Genomic DNA, 18,996 nt, shown 5'->3' with positions numbered 1-18,996 from the left:
GAAAATGACACAGGATGAATGTATCAGACATGAAACCCCTTGCACCAAGTGTAAAGACTGTTAGGGACCATTCACTTTATAAGCTGTAGGAGAGTGACTCCTGCTTCGGTGGACTCAGTGTAACCTTGTATTACATGTGTACCTGTTCATTTGAGTGGGTACCATGTCTAGCTGACCCTGGGGATAGAAACTGATCATCAAGTGTTAGAGCAGCCATTTTATCCTAAGAAGTTGTTCAGTTTGAGCCATTTGCTTTCAGTAGTGCAATTCAAATGTCAAGGATGGACTGTTGGAAATGCATCTAGTGGTAAATCTTCAAATAACCTTGCAATGTCCTTGGAAATTAGTGTCATTTGGCAACCATGGTACTCAAGCTTTCTAAGATTCAACAAGTAAAATGACACACATCATCATTGATTTAATTTGCTTAGATGTTTTAATCTGCCGATTCCTCAAACAATCCAAATCTTCATAAATAAAGTATCATAACTTGTACAAATTTGAAGTGCATTTGGTAAATTTGTTCTGGACTTGTAGTATAAACATTTATTATTTTTTGAGAAATGTAATTTAGGCAACATACAGAATTACACGGGCTTATGTATAGAACTTCCCCATCTACACATTTTGTGTAGAATGTATTTTTTTTCTATAGAAAACATTCAACTCACTCACACAGTAACAAATACAACTGGAAAAATAAGTTTTCCCTCACAGATTAAAACTAGTAAAGATATTTGTTTAAGTTTGCTGATTTAAAAAATTGTGGATTTTATACTGTAGGTTCTCACTTCTTGTGCTCTTTCACGATAATACTTTGAAATCAATGACTATTGTAACATTGCGGTTCTGTAATTTTCGGTTCCCGTTTCACAGCTGCACTTCTTGAGGAGCTCCCTGCAGTGAACCAGAAGCACTTTAAGTATATCCTTTGGAGATTTACACTTATATCGAAAAATTGTATTACACTCATCAAACGGACATAACTCCAGGTACACTTGCATTGGAACATGATTGGAGATTAGTGGATGTCTGTGAAACTGGGACAGATACAGAATCCTTGAGTTCAGTGTTCTGATTATTTGGATAGCTCTTAGTTTCAAGCTTCTTTGCATTATCAGGGCAGTTCTGAACAAATATCACTCGATTGTAAGCCTTCAGTCTTCTCCACAACTGTATATAGACTTTACATTGAACATACATAAAAACTAATCCACCTGTAAATCCAATAGCCACAACCACTAATTTTGTCCAAAACGGCCATTCCAGGACACCTATGAAAGTAAAAAGGATAAAAAATATTGTATTACATAAATAGAAAATTGGAGAAAAGATCAATATGTTTAGTTTTCAAAGGATAGAAACAGCATTATTTAAGCATACTTCTGGAAATACACTGAAAAAAACTCTAATAATATGTACATCACTCAAGTTTGGGATGTGGCACAATAAAAAAGCTTTAATTAATGCAGCCATTGAGGAAATAGCGAAAATAACTTGAATATATTCCTTTAACAATACATTACAGCTGTGTGTAATGGGAACTTACCAGCTATTAAACTCCTGTGATCACAGCAGCATCAGCACTTATTGAAACAGGTATTCTCTTTCGCTCTCCACAGTGTGGGAGGGTTGACAAGTGTTATGTGAGCTAACAGGCTTGTAGAAACAGTGATTGGTAATTGAACTGCAGTTACATAGTAAACAAGTATAACTGCCTGCTGGTGTATTAGGAGAGGTCTTTACAACAATTGGCTTCACTTTGAAGGAAAAGGCTTCACAAACATACTGTACATGAGCGTTTAAGAGTAAATACAGCAAGTGCTTGTAAGATCGAGATGCTGATCAAGTGAAGGCTGATGTCTATTGAGGATTTTACTGAAATGAATGTAATTACCGTATGATATTAATTGTCATTTCACACTCAGAAGTGGAATGGTAAAAAATATACATTTTACAATCCTCCCATGAGCTACATATTACCAAATACTATCTAATGTATTTACGATGTGAAACAATCTGCTTTTGGCTCCTTGATCTTGTATCCTTATTCTCGCATTGTGTCCGTTCAGAAGAAACAACATTAGCTATGTGAAGTCTACAAAAGATCACTCCAAATCTTTCAAATACCATATGCGATTAGGTAACAGGGATTTGATAGAGGGGACCATTATTCAGGACTCTCGTATAAGAAGCATAGCAGAAAGCAGCTACAAAGAGTTTCTCCCTCTTTGAAGCATTTGACACATTTTATAATTAAAGGGGTTGTCCCGCGCCGAAACGGGTTTTTTTTTTTTTCAACCCCCCCCCCCGTTCGGCGCGAGACAACCCCGATGCAGGGAGGTAAAGAAAGCTCACCGGAGCGCTTACCTGAATCCCCGCGCTCCGGTGACTTCTCTACTCACCGCTGAAGATGGCCTCTTCCTCCGTGGACCGCAGCTCTTCTGTGCGGTCCACTGCCGATTCCAGCCTCCTGATTGGCTGGAATCGGCACGTGACGGGGCGGAGCTACACGGAGCTACACGGAGCCCCATAGAAGACTGCAGAAGACCCGGACTGCGCAAGCGCGGCTAATTTGGCCATCGGAGGGCGAAAATTAGTCGGCACCATGGAGACGAGGACGCCAGCAACGGAACAGGTAAGTATAAAACTTTTTATAACTTCTGCATGGCTCATAATTAATGCACAATGTACATTACAAAGTGCATTATTATGGCCATGCAGAAGTGTACAGACCCACTTGCTGCCTCGGGACAACCCCTTTAAATGTACAGTACACTGATTTCAGTGGGAAAATGTATCATGCTTCATTTTTCCTGCAGTATTGCCACTAGTGAATTTAAAACGTACTGAAGGTTTCCCCCAACAGATTGCAGCTTATCATTGATGGTCTTGGCAGTAGAATATCTGTGATCATCTTGTTGTCAAGGAACCCTTCTAATTAACTGATTGTTCAAAGTGGACTGTCTCTTTAATTTAAATGTATTCTCACTCATCCTGACAACATGCTGGAGTAGATGACAAGTTGCATACTGCAGAATTGTGTGATCTGGTTAGTTTAGACACAGTGGGAGGGCCATTGATATCTCGGATCTCCTGTCTCAGTATAATGTGTCACTTTCAAGTTCTGTCCTAAAGATGAAAGTTGTAATTCTGTAGTGGAGCAGTGAGGAAATGAACAATGTTGCATGCATCACTTTCTTTCTATCTATTATTTAAATGTGATTTTTTTGATCTTTTATATGCCTTATCCTTGACATTTTGCTCTGTACATAGTGCACTATTATAGTATGTGACTCATTAAACATTATTAATATAAAATTAAATTACAAAGTGATTTTTTGCATTGGCACATTAAGTTAATTCTACTAAATGTTATTGCTCTCAGTAAAATAATTCAGTCTTTCCTGTAATTTTGTGGTGATGAGTGTTCATCCATGCTTTTGTCCCGTTTCTCCAACAAAGAGACCCCTAATAGGACATTTAGTGCATAGAATCAGTTACACAACATTAGGTGTAGAATGTGTGAATGTCCCAGGAATTCTATAGTCCTGCTATGTGTTGGAGATCCATATCCTTATTTTCCTGGGTATTTTTGTAGCCAAGCACACAACATACAACATAGGGTTGTTATATTAAGCCATTAAGGACCAGACGCCTGGTCCTGGGCTTAGAGCACTGCCGATAGTAAAATTACGGTCGTGCTTTAAGCCTCCTGTCTCTGTAATCAATCAGAGGCAGGAGCAGGTTATCAGCTGTTAGTAACAGCTGATAACCCGGTGGAGAAGGCAGGACAGGTTTTTAACCCTTCCTGCCTTTCCTTCCCTTAGTACACAGTGCTCAATGAGCACTGTGTACTAGAAAGTGAAAGCAGAACTGTAGCTTTCACTATGGGAGCCGGGGGGTCATGTGACCTCAGAGGTTCCCTGTTACAGGGTCAAACTAGATCCTGGCCAGCTCTGCCAGTGACTAGTGTCACTCCAGGGGTTGTTTTCCCCTGTAACTGGGGCTCCTATGGATGCCCGAGCTACAGTGGGAAAGTGTCAAATGAAGAAAAAAAAAATGAATGTCCCCCAGAGGTCTTATATGACGTCAAGGGGGACATAGATGGTAAAAAACATAATAACATACACAAAGAAAACAATATTACAATAATAAACAACAATACATACATAAGAAAGAAAATAACACAAAGCTGACGTCAACAAAAACCGTCACCGTATGCACCCTGTAAACCAAAACCATACATACTATATATCAAAACGTCCAAAATAAGTAGACAAACCCATTCCCATACTTTATTTTAGCATAAATATACAAAATATTAAAAGAAATAACCCTAAATGTTAAAAAAAAAATCATTTTTTTAGCGGTTTACCCCCAATAAAACAAAAAAACGGGAAAAAGACAGCGAAAAAGATATTTTATAAAAATCACCCTATATGTCACGAAAAAAAAAGCGCAGTAAAAATAATTTTGGTAGCTAAAGGAAGCAAAATAGGGCAGTAATCCGCCACATGGGTAAAATCCCTAAAAAGTGTCTGGTCCTTAAGGGGTTAAAAGGCAACTTAACATCCGCAAAACACAGGAGAGTCTGGGAATATAAACTTATAAAAATGTTTGATACTTTAACACAGGATTGAATCTCTCTGAAGGATTTCTGGTGCGGTATAACATCTAAGCAATCAGGTCCTGGGATAGTAGAGCACCAGGCCTCTGAACTAACATTAGAGACCATAATGCTCTCACACTTTTCTGTGGAATAATTAAAGGGGTTGTCCCATGAAAGCAAGTGGGGTTATATACTTCTGTATGGCCATATTAATGCACTTTGTAATATACATCGTGCATTAAATATGAGCCACACAGAAGTTATACACTTACCCCTCCGGTGCTGGCGTCCCCGTCTCCATGGTGCCGACTAACGCTGTCCTCTCCTTCCTTTAAACGCGCTTTGCGCTGTGCGATCTTCTGCTGTGTTCAATGGAGCCGCTCCGGCGTGCTCGCGCCGCCGAGATCTTCTGCGCATGCAGACAGCGTTAGTCGGCGCCATGGAGACGAGGACGCCAGCACCGGAGGGGGTAAGTGTATAACTTCTGTATGGCTCATATTTAATGCACGATGTATATTACAAAGTGCATTTATATGGCCATACAGAAGTGTATACCCCCACTTGCTTTCACGGGACAACCCCTTTAAGGATTTAGTCTCCAAGCTCATCCTGATCTGTTATTTTTAAATGCAAATTAGTCACACCATATCTCTGCCGTCTATGTATATATGTTTTTTCAGATATATTAGTTACACTAGCATGAAGAAGAGGCCCAAGTAGTCTTGAAAGCTTGCACTGTTAACATCAATAATTTATTTGTTAACCATTAAAAGGTGTCATATCTATAACATTATGTTGTCTTTCTTTTTGAGGGCAATGACATTTTGTTTTACTCAGCAAGAGAAACCGAGTAATCTTGTAGATATGATACCTTTTCATGATTGACACAAAGACATGATATTAGAGCGAGCTTTCAAACCTACTTAGGGTTCTTTTACAGGCTTAATGAAATAGACCTAAAGACACATTAATATGAAAAGCACAATGGGATTCCTTAGGCAAAGTTCTTAGGGAATAAAATGTTCCTTCTTGCATCTGGTTAAAAAGAAAATGTCGCCGTCCAGTTATGCCAGTTTCTTCAGAAGATGTTTTAGCATCTTCGGATCTATTCCATTAAGCCTGAAGATGAACCCCAAGTAGGTTGGAAAGTTTGCTGTAACATCATGTACTTTTGTTAGCCATTAAAAGGTATCATGTCTACAAGATTACTTGTTTTTTTCTTGCTGAGAACAATCACATTTTGCTCTACTGGCTAACACCGTACTAAACTTTTTTTGTTCTACTTGCTAACATGGTCCAATTTTTTTATTTCTAGTAATGTACATATTAACTTGATAAGGACATGGAGCAACTGCCATAACCTCTGGAGGCACTTATCAATGGGAATACAAGAAACTTGGAAAGGAAAAACATAACTTGTTCAATTTGTCCAACACGACCTGATACATATCAAAGTTATGGCAGAAGACATTAGATTGTTAGCATATCTTGCAAAAAGTGATATGTGCTAATGTTAAATCATTATAGGCAAAATATTGTTTTGTTCTTTTTAGGGATTATTCACACAGATGTGTGAGTGCAACCCTGTGAGTCTCGCAGCCCTTCAAGAGCTACGCATGCAACGCAGAGAAACAGAGCATGGCTGCAATTTATTTCTCCTGGGTTTTGTTTGCAGATTCCCCTTGCAGTTCAAGCGCAGGTGTGAATGGAAAAATGAAAGTCCATAGACTCTCATTGCCTCCACTCACCGCGTGTTATGCACGGGAAATACACATGCGTAATACGTAGTGACAATACGCCCATTTGAATGAGCCGTTAGACTTTTTTTAGTTTCACAATAAAATATTTTACCAATATATATATATAAAAAAAAGAAATGTTAAACTTTTCTTGGTTGAAACACAAAAAGTTACCTTTCACTTTTCACTGCTTTGACTAGCACTATAATATTCTTAATTTTCAATGTTCTAAATTCTTGCAGATTTAATTCTCACCTTTTCTACTTACTGACGTTTTACACCTTCACACTTAAAACCTGTTCTTCACTAGAAAAATGTAGTTGCAAATATTATAAACTTATAATTTAATGGAAAGTTGGAAAGAAAATGGGCAACGAGTAGACACAGTTATTCTATCATTCTATCGTATGACTACTAAAGATGAGCGAGCATACTCAGTAAGGCAAATTACTCGAGTGAGTACCACCATTTTCGAGTACATGCCTGCTTGCCCAAAAATCGTGTTGGATTTGAAATCTGTAGGTAATTTGCAAAAATACATTTAATTGCAGATTTATTGTGAAGTCAGTACAGACTTCATGCTATTATTACTGACTTAGCATACACATTATGCACAGTCCATCATTTATCATTCAAGGAGATAACTCAGGGCAGCAGGTCTCTATATGCTCCTCTCTGGGATCTAACATGCCCTCATCCCAGAGAAAGGGCAATCTTCTCCAGCATTGTCGAGAACCCAGGAGCTCAGAGTATGGTAGGAACCAAGGCTTTTCTTTCCTTCCTGCCACACCCACACAGTTCTCTCTCATCAGTTCAGCAAAATGACCTCTTTGGAGCGCCCTGCTGGTCACTCTGCTGACTGCACAGTCACTCTATATATCTCAGTGTCTATCTATCTCAGACTATGACGTTTTTGATTGTGAACACTAAATCTTTTGTTAAGGATAAAATGAACATTTTCGAGGTCAGAATTCAGCATCTACAGTATATAAACCCATTATTCATTGCAAATAAGTCATTTCATGGGTCATCCTTATCACTAAATTGGATAACTTGGATAACTATCACCTTCAGATGTACTTTTATCAAGTGGGTAACAGTGCTTCTTCCTATATGGCAATCTAGTTCCAGGACATTTCTTAAGTATTTCTTATTTAAACACTATTGTATTTCATATACACCTTGTTACCCTGTTAAGTGACAAATGTTAGGTCTATGTCTAAAAGTTCTCATGTCAAATGAATGTACTGTATGGGGAAAAACAATGAGAAAATTAATCGGTACTACATTAATGAGCTAATACTATTGTTGAGCATTTTTAGATATATATTACAGTAATTCCTAGTTATTGACAAAGAATAGTTAGCCTTTATCTGCAAGAAAAGTCTCACTGCCTCTTATACTCTCTGATGGAGATGAGCGAGCGTACTCGGAAAAGCACTACTCACTTGAGTAACTTGCTTTATCCGAGTATCGCTGTGCTCGTCCCTGAAGATTCGGGTGCCGCTGCGGCTGACAGGTGAGTCGCAGCGGGGAGCAGGGGAGAGCAGGCGGGAGAGAGGGAGAGAAAGATCTCCCCTCCGTTCCTCCCCGCTCTCCCCTGCAGCTCCCCGCTCCGTGCCGGCACCCGAATCTTCAGGGACGAGCACAGCGATACTCGGATAAAGCAAATTACTCGAGCGAGTAGTGCTTTTCCGAGTACGCTCGCTCATCTCTACTCTCTGATTTTAGAACAAGCTTTGAGACTTCAGTATGCATTTGAGCTTCCATCAGGATTGCAGAACCTATGGCTTGGGGTCACATGCAGCTCAATTTTTGTATCCCTATATCAGGATACACATGCAAAATATCTGTTAGATGAGGGTCCATTTCTGAGACCTTAATTTATATCAGGAACGTAGCATCTAAATGATGATATTTAAGGGGTTTTCTGATATTAGTGGCAGTGAGGGGGGACAAGATGTGCGTAAGATAAAAAACACACATACTAGCCCCCGGCTGCGTGCTGTTTCCGCATCGCTTCTAGGCGCTTCTCTGATGTCTGTTTAAATTGGCTACAGCGGTGATGGGGGTTGTTTACCCAAGTGACCACTGCAGGCAATGGTAGGCCATCAGGGACGTCCCGTAAACCTACCTTGGGGCTTCTACATTAGAAGCACAAACAACAGGTTTATGGGATGTTACCTGGTCTTCTGTCAAATGCTGAAGTGCCAAACTGACAAAATGGTGACCCAGCACTGTGGTGAGTATAATTGTACTATATAGTTTTGAGCATAGGGAGCATAGCACTGAAAAATGGGTCATGCATGCATTTTGCTCTCCCCATTGTAGTGTATTGAAGTTTGGCTTGTTCAATGTTCTTTCCTACAATTTAGGCTTTGAAACTGTTCTCTAGTGTTGGGAGGACTAAACAGAGGACTTTCCTGATTTTTTGGGGCAAGTTGCCCAAGATTATTTTTGTACTTTTTATGTTTTACACAAGGATTTTGTAGCAGATCTACTGCAGTTTTCGCCAAATGCATTGCAAAGGTAAAATTTCGCTGTGAAAATCCATTACATAAGTTGACACATACTCTGGATTTAAAACCTGCATCACAGGTTATATTCTGTATGCAATCTTTGTACCACATCTGTTGAAGATTTAGTAAGATTTCATCCACTTTGCTGGTATTGCAATATTCTGCAAATTTTCTGCCTGCAAAATCCAGACAAAAATCTGCAGCATATGAAAAATAGTTGATCAGCTTGGCTCCACCACTTGACAACCTGGTCAATCAGCTGAGCAGCTACCTGATATCAGCACCACAATACACAGGGTCAGAGTGTAAGCAGCTAGTATGACCCCTGTGTAACAGCCGGTGCTTGTAAGTGCAATGCACAGCTCTTATAAAATCAATGACAGTTGTGTCTGCAATTACAAGCACTGGCCACTACACAGAGGTCAAAGCCATCTGCTTCCACTTTAATTCATGTGTATTGTGCATAGAGATGAGCGAGCATACTCGTCCGAGCTTGATACTCGTTCAAGTATTAGGGTGTTCGAGATGCTCGTTACTCGTGACGAGTACCACGCGATGTTCGAGTCACTTTCATTTTCTTCCCTGAGAAATTTGCGCGCTTTTCTGGCCAATAGAAAGACAGGGAAGGCATTACAGCTTCCCCCTGCGACGTTCAAGCCCTATACCACCCCCCTGCAGTGAGTGGCTGGCGAGATTAGGTGTCACCCGAGTATTAAAATCTGCCCCTCCCGCGGCTCGCCACAGATGCATTCTGACATAGAGGAGGGAAAGTGGTGTTGATGCCGGAGCTGCTATGAATTGTCGGGAAGGGCTTAAATATATAAGCCCTTCCCTGCAATTCATCCAGAAAAGTGTTAAAATAAAATATATATATATATGCTCACCTGCTCCCGGCAGCCGGAGTTCCGCGCAGCCGGCCTGCAGTGGGTGTGAAGGGGGTGTGAGTCAGACCTGCCCCCTGATTGGCTCAGCGCTGAGCCAATCAGGGGGCAGGTCTGACTCACACCCCCTTCACACCCACTGCAGGCCGGCTGCCGGGAGCAGGTGAGTATGTATATATATTTAATTTTAACACTTTTCTGGATGAATTGCAGGGAAGGGCTTATATATTTAAGCCCTTCCCGACAATTCATCCCACACTCGCCCGTAGCGCATTGCTTTCGGACAGCTCCAGCCCGTTTCTAATGAAACACGGCTAGGAGCAGATTTTCGGGTGATTTTCGGGCGATTTTCGGGCACCAGTCACGTGATTTGCGGATGCGCATCCGTCATGCGATCCGCAAATCGCGCGAAACAACGCCCGTCTGACTAAGGGTGCCTACCCACTAGCGTTTTTTTCCCTGCAAAATTCGCAGCATTTTTTTCTCTGCAGTGGTCTATGGGACTTGTAATGTTAAAATCGCGATCGCGCAAAATCGCAATGTACTGCAAAATTGCGATTTTGCGTGATCGCGATTTTAACATTACAAGTCCCATAGACCCCTGCAGAGAAAAAAATGCTGCGAATTTCGCAGGGAAAAAAAACGCTAGTGGGTAGGCACCCTAAGGCCTTAGGCCATAGAAATCGCAGATTGCACCTATGTGCGATCTGCGATTTCTGTTCTCTTCTCTATATGCGCTCAATTGCTTTCTCTATGAAGGTCTTTAAATCCCCGCCTCCAGAAACACGTGCCTTCAGCCAATCACAGCCAATGACAATGATGTCATTGAATGGCTGTGATTGGCTGTGTTTCTGGAGGCGGGGATTTCAAGCCCTGCGTCCAGAAAGCAATGCTCTGCCGGGAACCAGGAGGGAGCGACAGCCTGCAGGAGCACCGCAGAACGTCAGAAGAAGTGAGTAATGATTTTTATTCTTTGCTCCACTGTATTGCCGGCGTATAAGGTGACAGTTGGGGGGTCGTCTTATACGCCCCGTCGCCTTATACGCCGGTATATATTTTTATTGTAACACATTTCTGGATGAATTGCAGGGAAGGGCTTATATATTTAAGCCCTTCCCGACAATTCATCCCCGCGCACGCCGGCAGCCCATTGCTTTCAATGGAGGCGGCTGTATTGCTGGCTCCATTGAATTCAATGGGCAAACATCGTTCTTCTCTGCCACAGCTGTTACAGCTATGGCAGAGGAGAACGATCTTTACGCTGACAGTGCGGGGGGGGGGGCACTCTTGCCGCTATTGTGGCTTAATAGTGGGACCTGGGAACTTGACATGCAGCCCAACATGTAGCCCCTCGCCTGCCCTATCCGTTGCTGTGTCGTTCCCATCACTTTCTTGAATTGCCCAGATTTTCACAAACGAAAACGTTAGCGAGCATCGGCGATATACAAAAATGCTCGGGTCGCCCATTGACTTCAATGGGGTTCGTTACTCAAAACGAACCCTCGAGCATTGCGAAAATTTCGTCCCGAGTAACTAGCACCTGAGCATTTTGGTGCTCGCTCATCTCTAATTGTGCACTGACAGCAGGCTTTCGATCAGCTGATCATCCAGCATGCAAGCAGAGGATCCCAGCCAATCAACTATTGATGACCTGTACTGAAGATACTGAAGACTTTTCAAACAGCTTGTGCTCATATGATGGCCAGCAATTTATTTACCTAAAATGACATTTTTTGCTGAAAAATCACTCTAAAGTACAGGCAACAAAGGGGTCTTTCCTTCCTTCTCACTTGTTATCTACTGCTTGTTGTCACCACTGTTATTGAATATAGCACAACTGCAAAATCTGCTATTCTCTGTGCACAATCTATAAAACACAGCACGGCAGATAGGCTCCTTTCACCAGTTTTGAGAGAACTGAGAATCCAACATATTGTTATTCCTCACAATAATGTTATTCCTCACAATAATCTTATTCCTCACTTATACACAGAGCAAATTATTTATCTGAAAAGTTAAAAATGATTTAAATACAGATATGAGCTGACCGCATTTTTATGGTTTATGTAGTTATCTACTTTTCATAAATGCAGGGATATCATAGTCATGTAGTTATCAATAGCAAAGTGTAACACAGTGTGGAAAAAAGGTTTAGAACATTTCACTGATAAGTCATTTAGATTACAGCACAAAGAAACAAACAATACTTTATAATAGAAAATAGATATGGAATGCTAAAAGCAGAGGTCTTTTAGTTGTTTTTGTTTTACGTTAGACAGGAACTGTGCTTTATTCCTTTCTGGGCTTGATAACACAGGATATCCAAACAATCACCTATCTAATTCCCAGAAGCAATTACTATTGTTGCAATAGAAGAATAACATAGTATGTTTCAAGCTGCGCCTCCTACTTGAGGAGGTTAAACAAAGCACTAACAGATAACAGAGTACAGTCACATTTTATCTCTTACTGCAAAACACAATTAAAACTCTAGAAACTTCTTCATAAAGTTCTTTTTGGTATGGTGCAGTTTCTTTGACACAGAGCATTGGAAAATTAGAACGAGCTACTATAAGAATTCTTTTGTTCCCACAATTAAAATACAACATTATGCAGTAAAATTAGAATTAGAGATGAGCGAACGTGCTCGGCCCGCCCCTTTTTCGCCCGAATACCGCGATTTTCGAGTACTTCACTACGCAGGTGAAAAGTACTCGGGTGCGCCGGGGGGTGGGGAGAGGCGTGGCGGCGTGGGGGGTAGCAGCGGGGAACAGGGGGGAGCCCTCTCTCTCTCCCTCTCCCCCCCACTCCCCGCTGCAACCCCCCGCGCCGCCACGGCGATCCCCGAATTTTTTCGCCCGAGTACGGAAGTACTCGAAAATCGCGGTATTCGGGCGAAAAAGGGGCGTGGCCGAGCACGTTCGCTCATCTCTAATTAGAATCAATCTCTGACATAAAAATATCCTTCCTAAACAGCCAAAGTGAGTACAGTGTGCTTACTTCACCAATTTATATCCAACCAAACACACCCATTTCCTGTAATCAAAATACTAACAACCGCCTGTCTGTGAGTGATGTGTGACTGTGTGAGTTACATGTGATAATGTCATCGTCATGTGATCAGTCACTGGGCTCTGAGTTCTGCCCCTGATCACATGATGGTGACATCATCAAAGGTCCTAAAACATGCAGAGCCTGACAGCAGCCATGTGCTTACAGGACCTGTGATGATGTTACTGTCATGTGATCAAGTGCAGAGCTCAGAGCCCAGAGCCCAGTGACTGAACACATGACTGTGACAACATCACAGGTTCTGTAAGTACCTATAACTAACTTGAATCCCTTTCACTCTATTATATTTTGGAAGTAGCGCATTGCAGCACCAGAAACCCTGAGAAAGCTATCATCTGATGGGGAAACGTGCTGGCTTCCTATGTTGTAAAATGCTGTGTGTATAACACAGTATTTTACCGCTGTGTAAGCCAGAGTATCGCTGCGTATGGCAGCAATTTTTCACTGCGCATGACAGCGTATCTCACACATGCTGTCATGTGCAGTTGGACTTTTTTAAAATTTCCTGCTATGCCGCTTACTGACATTGTGTATGAACGCCGCACATACACAATGTAATTGCATACAGCCTTTATTACGTGCCCATAGAGAACAATAGGGCTCTATCACACAGAATAATAGAGATGAGCGAACGTACTCTGTAAGGGCGATTTCGCAATCGAGCACCGCGATTTTCGAGTACTTCACTACTCGGGTGAAAAGTACTCGAGTGCGCTGTGGGTGAGCGGGGGGTTGCAGCGGGGAGTGGGGGGGGGAGGGAGAGAGAGAGGGCTCCCCCCTGTTCCCCGCTGCTACCCCCCACTCCCCTCTGCAACCCCCCGCCCCACAGCGCACCCGAGTACTTTTCACCTGCGTAGTGAAGTACTCGAAAATCGCGGTGCTCGATTGCGAAATCGCCCTTACCGAGTACGTTCGCTCATCTCTATACAGCAAGCTTTTAGAATATTGCCCCCTTTGTCAGGCTAATGAATAAAACTAGTTTGAATGGCATATACTTAAAACATACAGATGCAGAGGGGAGGGGTGATACCCCTCCTGATCTAATTAAATGTTCGCACACAGAAATTTGAGACTTAAAAAAACACAAGACAGTCTTTGCAGAAAGATAAACATTGAATCAGTCCACTGAGCTGAGGAATGCAACAGTTTTATGATGTCTCTTATTACTAATGCACACATAAGAAGATAGAAATACAACCTCAACAGCATCACCTATTGGATGGAAACATTCTTAAAATCAATTTCTGATTTTTTTGAGGTAGTATTTCTATCTTCTTATGTGGGCATTAGTGATAAAAGACATCATAAAACTGTGGCATTCCTCAGCTATCATATCTACAAGATTGCTTGGTTTCTTTTACTGAGAACAATCATACTTTACTCTACTGGCTAACACGGTACCAAACCTTTTTTTACATTTTTTTTACAAACGTATTTTGCGCAATGTATATACGCAAGTGTGAATAGATCAGTAAAAATCAATGTACTTTCATCGACTCCATTCACCATGTACTATGCACTCATACATCGCACACATAATATGCTGTTGAACTACGCTGAGTGAGCCTGCCCTTAGGGTAGAAAAATAAAAAATTAGAAAACTAAAATAATGTGGTTGCATAAGTGTGAACAACCTCTTATATTTGGGGATGTGATTTGTGTTCAGAACTGGCCAATCACATTTAAACTCATGATAAATAGTAGTCAGTCTACAGCTGCCACTATATAAAGTGAATCTGATTCACCACATATAAAGTTCAGCTCTTCTAGTAGGATTTTCCTGACATTTTCTTAGTTGGTACATAAAGATCTTAAAGCCCATCACTCAGGAGAAGGTACCAAAAAACTTCCAAGGCATTACATATACTATGGAACACAGTGAAGACAGTCATCAAGAAATGGATTAAATTTGGCACAACAGTGACATTACCAAGAAGTGGGCGACCCACAAAATTGACAAAGCCCAAAATAAAATTACTCCGTGAGGCTGTCAAGAGGACTACTGCACTATTAAAGGAGCTGCAGTAATGTCTGGTAAGTACTGGTTGTGTAGTGCATGTGACAACCATCTCCCATATTCATCATCTATTTGGGTTGTGGGGTAGATGGCAAGACAGAAGCCTTTTCTAACAAAAACATCCAAGCCTGGCTGTGTTTTGCCAAAACCTACATCAAGTCTGCCAAAAGTATGCTTGAGAACATATTATTATCTGATGAAACCAAGGTTGAACTTTTTGGCCATAATTCCAAAAGTACAAAACCAACACTGCAAATCACCAAAAGAACACTATGGTCACAGTGAAGATGGTGAAGGCAGCATTATGCTTTACGACTGTTGTTTTATGCTGGAAATAGTGCTATAGTCAGGGTGGAGGGAATTATAAACAGTCCCAAATATCAGTCCATTTTGGCACAAAATCCTCCGGCCTCTATTAAAAACTGTCAACCCCCAAAAAGATAGTCTCAATACACAGATTAAGAATATGTAAAAAAAAATCTTTATTTACCAATCCTATTAAAATATTTCTATTTAAAATGTACAAGTTTCACAATAGAATGCAGCCCTCACACAAAAACAGTACATCATGAGTCAAATATACATTAGCATAAAGAAGTCATCTTTTTGGCGAAACACTGTGTCAGGGTATGCATCTAGGTCTGTGCTTTATGTGGTATAAGTATGTTCATTTATTTTGCGTGGTAACATGTGACTGCTATTAATGTATTGTGATATGATGCTGGTTATACATTGTAACACGCATATGGGACATCAAGCACTACACCAATGCATATCTGAAGTTTTGAAATGGCCCAGCCAGAACCCAGGCCTTAATTCCATTAAAAATTTGTGGGTTGACCTGCGGAGGTCAGTACACATGAGATGCCCCTGCAATATTTGCAGTGCTTTTGCAAGTAAGAGTAAGCAAAGATTGCCAAGTCAATGTATACCGTACTAATAGATACCTACTAGGGATGAGCGAGTATACTCGCTAAGGCACTACTCGCTCGAGTAATGTGCCTTAGCCGAGTATCTCCCCGCTCGTCCCGAAAGATTCGGGTGCCGCCACGGGGTGGGGAGCTGCAGGGGAGAGCAGGGAGGAACGGAGGGGAGATCTCTCTCTCCCGCCCACTGTCCCCCGCTCCCCGCCGCAACTCACCTGCCAGCTGCGGCGGCCCCCGAATCTTTAGGGACGAGCAGGGAGATACTCGGCTAAGGCACATTACTCGAGCGAGTAGTGCCTTAGCGAGTATACTCGCTCATCCCTAATACCTACCCAAAAAAACTGAATGCTGTCTTTTTTTATTTTGACTATTTTTCCTGTAAATATGGCAAAAGGGTTTTTTTTTAACATTTTCATTATGCTACCTTTTATTTTTTGTTAATAATTGATTAATTAACAAATATCTAAACTTTTTTTAGTCCTCATAGGGGACAAGAACCTGTGATGATTTGATAGCTCCTGTTCTATGATGTAATGCTACAGCATTATATTATACTGAAATCTGTGGTATGGCTTGATAGGCAATCTGCTATGGCAACCCTAGGGGCTTTCAGAAGGCCCCCGACTGCCATGGAAACCAAACAATACCCTGCAATCTCATTGCGGGGGCAGTGTGGGATTCCTAAACATCAACTGCGGCATTTAAATGTTGCTGTCATAATTGCTGGCAGCATTTAAAGGATTAGCCGCTCCGATCAGCGGCGCTGCTGATTGGAGCTGTTGCGGGCGGGTGTCAGCTGAAAGAAACAGCCAGCACCCGCATTGTATGGAGTGCAATCAACCCTCAATCTCTCTTCATACAAACCCCAAATCTCCAAGATGTAAATGTACACCCTGTAGCATTAAGGGGTTAAAAGGGAACCTGTCACATCTCCACAGCACCATAAAACTAAGTTATGGTGCTATTAGGGAATAACAGTGACAGGGAGCAAGATCATGTATTATTATGCTCTCCCACTCCTGCAATCCAGCACTGCCACTCAGTGAAGAGAGTGCATTGACTAAAAATCGGACTCTTTTCAAATTCCTCTTTCAGGGAAGACCTTGCATACTTTAACAAGACAATGCTAAACTACATTCTGCATCCATCACAACAGCATAGCCTCGCAAATGAAGCGTCCAGGTGCTGACTAGTATGCCAGCAATCCATACCTTTCAGCAATAAAACACATTTGGGGCATTATGTAATGAAAAATTCTGCAAGGATGACCTTGGATTGTTGAGTGGCTAAAATCCTACATCAGACAAGAATGAAACAACATTCCAGCAATTACTATTCTCCCTTCCCAGATGTTTAGAAGGGCTGCTACACAATGGTAAACATGACCCTGGCCAATCTTTTGTGAGATGTGTTGCTACCACCAATTTCTAAATAAGTAAAAAAAATTTTAATCATTTAGAAACAAGCACTGGAAGTTTACAGTGCTTTGTCCTGAGCTTTAGTCTCTGCCGATAGTAAAAATACAGTGGGGGATTAAAGCCCCAGCTTCTGCAATCAATCATAAGCACATCGAGTTGTCAGCTGTTAGTCACAACTGATAACCCGCAGGAGTTATGTACTATGTACTAAAGAGTGAAAGTGGAAGTGTTTCTTCCACTACACGAGCTGGCAGTCACGTGACCACCGGGACCGCCCGGGCACAGCAGAGTTACAGAGTCCTAGCAGACCCTTATCTGCTCTTCCAGTGACTACTGTCACTACAGGGAGATGTTTTCCCTGTAACTGGGGCTCCTATGGATGCCTCAGCTACAGTGGAAAAGTGTCAAATTAAAAAAAAAAAAGACCATGTGAATGTCCCCCAGAGGTCTTATATGACGTCATGGGGGACATAGATAGTAAAAAAAAATAATTTAATAAATAAGTAAAACAAAATTACAGAATAAAAAAAAATATATACATATATATATATATATATATATATATATATATATATATATACATAATAAAAAAGAAAATAACTAGAGATGAGCGAACACGTTCGGCCCCGCCCCTTTTTCGCCCGAACACCGAACTTTGCGAACACTTCAGTGTTCGGGCGAAAAAGTTCGGGGGCCGCCGTGGCAGCGCGGGGGGGTGCGGCGGGGAGTGGGGGGGAGAGGGAGAGAGAGAGGGCTCCCCCCTGTTCCCCGCTACTGCCGCCCGCGCCGCCGCGCATCTCCCCGCCCCCCGGCGGCACCCGGACACTTACGCGCGAACACTGCAGTGTTCGGCGAAGCCGGTGTCCGGGTGCGGATGTGTCCGTAACGGACACGTTCGCTCATCTCTAAAAATAACCCAAAGTCGACACCAACCAAAACTGTCGCCGTATGCAGCCTGTAATCCGCACCCATATATATAATATATCAAAACGCCCAAAATAAAATGACAAACCCATTCCCATAATTTATTTTTGCGTAAATATACTAATTAAAAAAAAAAAACAACTATAAATGTTAAAATTATCATTTTTTTTAGCATTTTACCCCCAATAAAACTAAAAAACAGAAAAAAGTCAGTGAAAAAGATATTAAAAAATTAGCCTGTCACGGAAATAAAAACGCAGCAAAAATAATTTTGGTAGCTGAAAGAAAAAAATTGGGCAATTAAACCACTACATGGGTAAAATCCCTAAAAAGTGTCTGGTCCAAGTGAAATGAAAAAATGTCTCACCTTCAACTTCTAATATGTGTTCTATTGTGAATAAAATTTGGCTGTATGAGATTTTCAAATCATTGTATTCTTTTTTACTTTTCATTTTGCACAGAGTCCCAACATTTTTGGAATTGATGTGTATAAGAAAATTGCAATAGCTTTTTTTAATTGGGTAAAGATGACCACATTACTGGAAATAAAACATGTTTCTATTTGGTTTCTATTTAACAATTTGTACTCTTTTTTTTATTAAAAAAAAATTGCAACCTATACATGACACTCTCCATATATTGAAAGGAGAACAACTCAGATACAGTACTTCCTGTGTCATATCTATTATTAGGACACGTGACCTCTGTACAAAGATGTTTTTCATAAAATCTACTGGCTAAGTCAAGGCTGTAATGTTTATGCACTGCCACTGGCAGCCGGGAGAGGCATTTTTAAGAGAAAAACATGACTAATAAAAAAAACAAGAACTCAGTCATGGAGAACGATTCTAGTTGAATTCTCAGTATACTGGTTAAAGAGACTACAAC

The 18,996-nt window shown here is 41.3% G+C and overlaps 1 protein-coding gene across 1 annotated transcript in view; it reads right to left on the bottom strand.

The window, feature by feature from the left end:
* Positions 1-940: 940 nt before the first annotated feature.
* Positions 941-18,996, bottom strand: part of MARCHF1 (membrane associated ring-CH-type finger 1) — a 265,460-nt gene continuing 247,404 nt past the window's right edge. The window contains exon 6 of the mRNA XM_066574677.1: positions 941-1,274. Within this exon, the coding sequence (XP_066430774.1) occupies positions 973-1,274 (302 nt within the window). The 3' untranslated portion in view covers positions 941-972. The remainder of the gene's footprint in view (positions 1,275-18,996) is intronic.

This window comes from Eleutherodactylus coqui, chromosome 7, assembly GCF_035609145.1.
Source record: "Eleutherodactylus coqui strain aEleCoq1 chromosome 7, aEleCoq1.hap1, whole genome shotgun sequence".
NCBI lineage: Eukaryota > Metazoa > Chordata > Amphibia > Anura > Eleutherodactylidae > Eleutherodactylus > Eleutherodactylus coqui.
This window is presented reverse-complemented; position numbering and strand designations above follow the sequence as displayed.